A 7,673-nucleotide genomic window follows, 5' to 3' on the forward strand; every position below is an offset into this window, starting at 1 on the left:
GAGTGATGTCACAGGTTCGTTTCCATTAATCATTATATTTATAAGTTACATAATACATACGATTACGTATATAATATATTTTGTGGGGGGTTTATATAATGTTAATATGCTGGGACTTACGTCACAATGTCTCTTGAATCAAGCTATAGTATGGTTGTCTTAGGGTTCTATAACAAATAATTAAATAAATATATAACCGGCTCAGGGTACAAATGTTCATTATCTACCAAACTACACTTAATTGGACATTTTCGATAATGAAATTATAGTAATTACAGAATTGTATATACTGCCAGTCTTTGTTGTTCTAGTTTATTTACTTTATATCACCTTATACTATCTCATAATTACAAATGATTAAAATAAACACCAATCTTTTTCTTAGTTTTTATTCCTCTCTGGATAATAGTACGGTACTAGCTGTATACTGAAAGCTTTTTTGCTACAACCTAGTGTTGATCTGTTAATTTTGTTTACATTAGACTCTCTTCTCTTTGTTAAGTCCTTGGACTAGGAAGAATATTCTTGATGAGATTGTTGTTCTTGTGAGGCTTGCTGTATTATAACAAAAATGCATAAAAACAATAATATAGTACGACATTTTTATTTCACAACATCTTTGAAATGCTATAATTCCCAAGTCAGTTCTTGTGCAATAGCGAATTTTACTAGAAAAATCCTTTTTAATATCACGATCTTCATTACGGTCTATTACGAGGCTTGAGTACCAAACGTATTAAAACGTTTTTACACATATCCACACGTGTGCAAGCACACATGCACGCCACACACACATACACACTACGAGTGGAACGATGATACAATGAAACAGATGTCGCAGAACTGTCAAAACTCGATACACATTATCATAACATTACTACATCAACAATATTTTACACAGTGCATGTCGATGCTAAAAGATCGGAGTGCAATATGTATCAAATTATTGCAATGCACACGTGTCTCTCTCACGTGATAGCACTGCCAGACTGCCTGATTCTGCTCATCACTGAACGATAAGTGCCAGAACGCTGTAATGTGAGTGGAGTAGGAACAGAACACTCTCCTGTGTGTTCACATCATTGGAACATCCGGAACATGTCAGAGTGTGACAACAACGGGAGGTGTACAGTGCTCCACACGAGGTTTGGTTTCTTCACACAGAAGTGGCAATAGAAGATGATGAAATGAAAGAGAAGCCAGAGGAAGCAGGTAAGGAGAGAGGAGGAGGAAGAGGAGGTGGAGGAGGAGGTGGTGGAGGCGGAGGAAGAGGGAGAAGGAGGGTGACGAAGAAGAAGGAAGAGGATGAGGAGGAGGAGGAGGAGAAGGAGGAGACAGATATACAGCGATTTACTTTGTGGTTGCCTCAAGCGATGTAAAGGATGCAGACTACCCTGTTCTGGGTAAGATGCATTAGCATCCTCTCTACATGGGATAGTTGAGCATGACATCCTGCCGCGCGAGTTCCAGCAACATGGGATCATCGAAGAACTTGTTAATGCTGACATCTTCACTGAGACCCTGCGAGCGGAAAAAACAATGCAAGATGTATTATAACTTCTTCAACGTGGAGTGTGATTCATTGCCGGTTAACATGTTGTAGATGTCCACAGTTATTATGGAGTTATTCGACAAACATAGCCGAACGTCCCGAAAAATCTGATTGCCTGCTCGAGTCGGGTGAATTTAATTCACTGGTTTTATGTAAACAGCATACAGATCAGGCATGGGAATTAGAAATTGTGTTAACGTCCTTATCCCCCACCCACCCCACTCCACTAGTCATTTTTCAGTCCACATCAAAGCCTTGACCAAGGTGATCTACAAAGACAACCATCCAAATACTGCCAGTCCATCAGATTAAGCATAAATGGGTCTAGATGCAGATACAGATGCGGAGATGCAAGTTATGCATTGTATTCACAGCCACTCGGGCCGACCGATTTCAGGCTACCTTTCGTCTCCTCGTCTTGATCATGAACTCTCTCGCGAGATGTGGTGCAGGTTGCGCCTCTAGTGGTCGGATGATGATGCTCTTATCAAGGGGATCTCCCGGTACAATCTGCACACACAGACACACGTGCGTACATGTTAAAAAACAAATAATGTAAAAAGACGCCCGCACACATTCGCACGCATGCACATACGTATGCACGCACACAAGCATGCAAGCACGCACACAAGCACACACACCACATAATTTGTAGCAACCACATTTCATTCATGCCTACACATGCAGGCACGTACGCGGTTATAGAAGAGGACAAAGGCGTACGGGGAAAGGCGAACATACCTGCCAGTGATGGAACACGGAGAGGCAGAACGCCTGACCCTGAGTGTGAGTTCTCAGGTCGACCTCGAACCCGAACGAGTCGATGGCTGGAATGAAAGCCTTGATGGTGTAGAGCGGGGAGCCAGGAACGGGCGCGTCCTGCGTCACGTGACCTCTGAAATGAACATGCAATGATGCGGCAATGAAGTCATCGCTCCAATCACAAGAGACCTATCACTCAACAAACATACATGTAGAACGTATCTGGTACATGCTACTGAATGGTTGAGAATCGATGATTAATTACTTATCGACCGGAACAATTATCACTTTTCGAGTTTATAGTTGTTGAATTCAAAGACGTAGCTGCAGTGTTAATGCCGTTTTTTTCACGCGTGACATCATGACACACGGCGGATGGTGTCATGCCTACCTCCGTCGAGCCAGCACTGTGTAGACGGCCGATACGCAATCGGCCGGTGCCAGCACCTCCACAAAGTAGTATGGCTCCATCAAACGTGGCGTTGCCTAAACACAAGTAACAACCGTTACATCCCCAACTACGACAGACGTCAATATTTCAATTAATTACTGCAATGTGTAACAGGGACTGGTACAAAGGTTTTGGCAGACGGCACGTGTAACGACACATATCGTAATTTGTCGATGCGAGGAGAAAATACATACGATTCATAGTACCTAAAATTGTCGTAATCATAAAATCCGACGTCAACGTTATGACGCAACATGAGAAATCAATCCGAAACGTACTTCACTGACACCTAAAAAACAGACTGCAATTAACCCCCCCCTCCACACACACACACTGCGGAGGGTGTACCCACCATAAGGAAGGCGGAGTAGGCGACCCTCCTCGCCGTCGGGATAACCTGACCCCCGCCGCGGTGAATGGGCTCGCCCGCGATCACCGCGTCTAGGATCTTGAACTTGCAGTTGCGGATCGGCTCCTCACATAGCGGCCCCTCGCGCGTCGCCCACTGGAAACCCTGCACTATGCTGTCCTTGACCGTCGCTAGCAAACCCTTGTCCACCTGAGGAGCAATGATGCACGTGCACGCTGGTTAATGCTCGAGGAAACACTGTGCTCGCTGCTACCCTCGCAACGAAACCAGAGACTGTTGTCTATTTATAAATTAAAACAGACAACACGCCTTGGAACGCGACTACACACCACTTCTATATATATAAATTTGTATACTTTGTCTGTCTGCACTCGTATAACTAGAGAACTACGCAGGCTAGAGGAAAACTTAAGATATATACAGAATAAGCATGTCTGGGAGATGGTTCTGGCTGAAACAAACATTTAAAAAAGTTAAGTTAAACATTGAAAAATAATTCTATACGTTAATAGATGGCGGTGCGTACAGCTTAACATTTTGGATGTCTCAATGATACTCTGAAAGTATGATTCCTCAGCGGTCCAACGAATAAGGCATCGGTCTCCTAAACCGGGGATTTCAAGTCCCACCTGGGGGAATATTTTGTTTCTTTACTTTTTGACTGTTTAGTATGTACTTCTGCCACTTCACCGTAAATTTCAAAATTTACAAAATTTTACTGCATTTAAAAGTTTAGTAAAAATCGAGAATAAACTATGGTAGATGATAATAATAGCTCAAACTGACGGGACGACTTCACGGAAGCCTATGTAGGTTACAGATCAAATATATTTTAATTACTTTTCAAACTCAACAACTTTATACATGTAGAAGTAACAAATCTTCTAATACATATTTGTAAATGTGCCTCTGTTTGTCTGTTCTCGATGCAAATCAAGAACTGTGTAGGTATTGTTTTCCATTATTATTTATTATTTTTAAAGTATTATCCCTAATCTCTCAAATGTCTCCTTCAAAGGTGCCATCTACCATCATTTTTATGAAAGAATTTTGGCAGCACTATGCCATTGTTTCAGTCATTAAAATATATAGATGCACTACTTGCCCTGGTGTAATTTATCGTGCAGCGGGATTGCAAATCCACAATCTAGACTAACTAGTACATACATAATTAGATACATAACTAGATAGATAGATAGATAGATAGATAGATAGATAGATATATATATAGATATATAGATACATAGATACATAGATAGATACATAGATAGATGCATAGATAGATAGATACATAGATAGACACATACATATATACATAGATACATAGATAAATAGATATATAGATAGATATTTTTTGGGTATTTCTCTTTCAACCTAGTGGTCACCAACTGTGCACTTCATTTCCCGAGCAACGTCGGGTGTCTTGCTAGTTTACGATATAATAAGGGGAATCTGTCGGCATGTAGAGCTAATCGTTAAGCATCGGTTGTCATAACTAACTGATAAGTTACTTTACAGGGATGAGAATGGGTTAAGAAAGAACCTGAAACCAAAAATGCATAAAAGATTTGTAATGTGCTTGCTGGTGTGGGTATGGGAAGGGGATGGGGTAAAAGTAAAATGAATGTTGTGATGCATTTTGGAGTGATCCATGCATCAATGATCGTACAGAGTACTACTGCCCTCGTTTGGACACAGACGCCCTAGAAATGTGCGTCAAGAGTGGCGCCACCTTGTTTTGAGAGTGTACGAACCTCGGACGGCAGCGTGTCATCGACAAGAATGTTGGGACCGGTGACGTCAGGACCGAACGCCCAGATAGAGCGCGCCGCTAGCAGATCCCAGTCGTACTTCGTCTGGAAGAACTCTCCCAACCGCTTCCTGCAATCACCGTGGTAACGACATGACCAAACAATAGTAAGTGTTGGCTCCTAGTTTACCAGATTCATAGTTAACTTGCGGTTTAAACTCTCAACTAAATATGGTAGCAACGTGTGAGATTCATAATCATGATTGAGACACATAAAGATGTAGAACAGCAAAATCGTATACTCTGCACCTAATAATAATAATAATAATAATATTTATTGATTTATATTGCGCACGTTACATGCAGATATGTTCACGTGCGCATTACAAAGGATGATTATAAAACAGCGGACTGCAACACTGTAAAATATAGATACTTAAATTACGACAATCCTATAACAATTCCTGATTATAAATTCAACCACAAACCTATTCATCTATACACGGCATACAAATATGTGCTACTAAACTAACATACGGGGTCAGATTACACGATATCACCATTTAATTACGATCTAGACACAAACCTAGCATTCGCCAGCCACTAATGTAACCTGGCATGGTACATGCATGCTACCAATAAGACACTAACACACCTGTTCCAGCCAATTTGCACGACTTCATTTTCTATGTCTTCGGCCAGACCTTTCTCCAGCGGTTCGGCTATCATCGTCACCTTGTTCCTGAAAACACCGTAAACACAGCAGGCTTTATAACACATGCTTAGAACGTCGCTGCTGAACGTGAGGGTAGATGATGAAAACAAGCAAGATCATGGGTATTACCTAAATCTAAAGGGTGAATCTATATCCAGTGTACACGATTACATTACCGACATCACTCACTTCTTGTTTGGTGTTTCGGCAAAACATTTCAGAGATGACGTCTCGACCACGGTCTCACAGAACGCTACCACGGGATCGGCCACCTTGATGTCTGAAAAACGAGGCAAGGTCGTCGCAGGAAAGTTCCACTGTATTTCATTCACAAATTTATTACATAGATAGGACTCCACTGCATGAATAGCATTCCTGACACATCGGGTAGGATTTCTGCAAACAAAACATCTCGTAGGTGGTCTGATTGTAAGCTACTACTGATAGTGATAAGTAGAGCTTTGGAATTCGACCAGTGGTTCCTATACAAAAGTCTGCACAACTATCGGGTTGTGTGAAAGCCCAGCTCACCGATCTCAGAGTACATCTTGCGCAGATCATGCATTACACAGTCCAAGTATAGCTCTCCCGTTCCCAGAACCACGTGTTCTCCAGACTCCTCCACCTGTGCAAGAGAGCAGCACTAGAACACAGCTCACAAACTGCCATGAGCGCATTATACATAAATTGTCGAGCATGTAAATTGTAATATCGAAATGAGAATGGTTTGTGTTTTAACTTCTGCAACAATGCATCTTAAAGGTCTGAAAACAGTGTGGAGACAGTAACACAGTGTGGTTCTTGTATTTTGACGATCATACCTTTGTGTTCAGCAGCGGATAGGACTTGTTCACCTTCCGCAGTCCATCCAGCATCTTGGGAAGCTCTGAAGGGTTCACGGGTTCACAGGCAATCTTAATCACCGAGCTCGTGTTGAACTTGAGTGGCTTGAAGATGTACGCCTGCAACATGCAGCATTATGTAAGCCCCGTAACGGAAACCTCCGCGCGTGATGTCAACGCACACCTTCGCTTTAACAGGCTCATGACTTTCACCCGCATATAATATATGTGTATATATATATATATATCTCTTTATATATATATATATATATATATATATATATATATAATAACGCAGCACTGTACCTGGTCATTGCCGGACACCTCTGTGATGGTGCAGGTCTTCACGACCGGCTGGTCAATTCCCTCAATGAGCACCCAGTTCCCTGCAGGCGCTCTGTTCACCTCCACCTTATACCTGTCAGCCAGGATAAGTCAATCATGCGGTCATAACGCGCGGTGATGCTTGTAATAGCTGTAGGAGTGATTCATTCCTGCAGCTATGTAACAATCATTTCAATTTCAATTTAAAGTTTTAAATTGTCTGGCTATGCACGGTTTAGTTCGTGCTTACAGGTCACACTGCGCAGGCCGTGCCCTTCAACGTTAAAATAAAAAACGCGTGGCACGTCGTTTCTAAGATCCAAGGACTGTAGTTCCCCATACTACTGGGAGTGTATAATACAGACTATTATACACTATCTGTATTATACACTCCTGATATTACTACACAGTGTCTCCACGTTCGACTCTCCATCCGAAATCCACAGTGAGGTCGAGAGAGGATGCTGCAGCCCGCAAAATCCGAAGTGAGATCGTGAGAGAGGACGCCGGTGCCCATACCTAGCCTCGGATATCCACAGTCTGCCGGCCTGCAGCACGCGCGAGTCTTCCTCGTCCTGGAGGCTGTAGTTCTCCCCGAGGATACGGATCTCCTGGCCGGCGTACAGCGTGCCGGAGAGGATGCGGCCAAACACGTGGAAGGCTGTCGCATCCTGCGTCGGATACTGCTTCGTCGTGTGCACCATGAGGGGACCCTGCAGCGTATAGTATGTATAGTAAAGTATGTATAGTAAAGTATAGTATAGTAAAGTATAGTATAGTATAGTACGTAGTCGAATTGTCGGTGATTTCCGTTAAATGCTCGGAAGTTTAGGCAGTCACCCAGTCGGGAGAATTGATCGAGACTTGATACACGCTGCTATGGTTAGCTCATACACACAACTTAAGC

At 42.6% G+C, this 7,673-nt stretch overlaps 1 protein-coding gene across 2 annotated transcripts in view; it reads right to left on the bottom strand.

Moving 5' to 3' along the window:
* Nucleotides 1-588: 588 nt before the first annotated feature.
* Nucleotides 589-7,673, bottom strand: part of LOC106808633 (116 kDa U5 small nuclear ribonucleoprotein component-like) — a 14,257-nt gene continuing 7,172 nt past the window's right edge. For both annotated transcript variants that reach the window (XM_014811434.1, XM_014811435.1), the window contains exons 15-26: nucleotides 7,286-7,479; nucleotides 6,749-6,860; nucleotides 6,422-6,562; nucleotides 6,132-6,225; nucleotides 5,790-5,880; nucleotides 5,541-5,627; nucleotides 4,890-5,016; nucleotides 3,118-3,324; nucleotides 2,706-2,800; nucleotides 2,294-2,447; nucleotides 1,955-2,062; nucleotides 589-1,521 (exon numbers count right to left, since the gene is read on the bottom strand). In XM_014811434.1, the coding sequence (XP_014666920.1) occupies nucleotides 1,426-1,521; nucleotides 1,955-2,062; nucleotides 2,294-2,447; nucleotides 2,706-2,800; nucleotides 3,118-3,324; nucleotides 4,890-5,016; nucleotides 5,541-5,627; nucleotides 5,790-5,880; nucleotides 6,132-6,225; nucleotides 6,422-6,562; nucleotides 6,749-6,860; nucleotides 7,286-7,479 (1,506 nt within the window). In that variant the 3' untranslated portion in view covers nucleotides 589-1,425. The remainder of the gene's footprint in view (nucleotides 1,522-1,954; nucleotides 2,063-2,293; nucleotides 2,448-2,705; nucleotides 2,801-3,117; nucleotides 3,325-4,889; nucleotides 5,017-5,540; nucleotides 5,628-5,789; nucleotides 5,881-6,131; nucleotides 6,226-6,421; nucleotides 6,563-6,748; nucleotides 6,861-7,285; nucleotides 7,480-7,673) is intronic.

This window comes from Priapulus caudatus, unplaced genomic scaffold (assembly GCF_000485595.1).
Source record: "Priapulus caudatus unplaced genomic scaffold, Priapulus_caudatus-5.0.1 Scaffold291, whole genome shotgun sequence".
In the NCBI taxonomy this organism is placed as follows: Eukaryota; Metazoa; Priapulida; class Priapulimorpha; order Priapulimorphida; family Priapulidae; genus Priapulus; species Priapulus caudatus.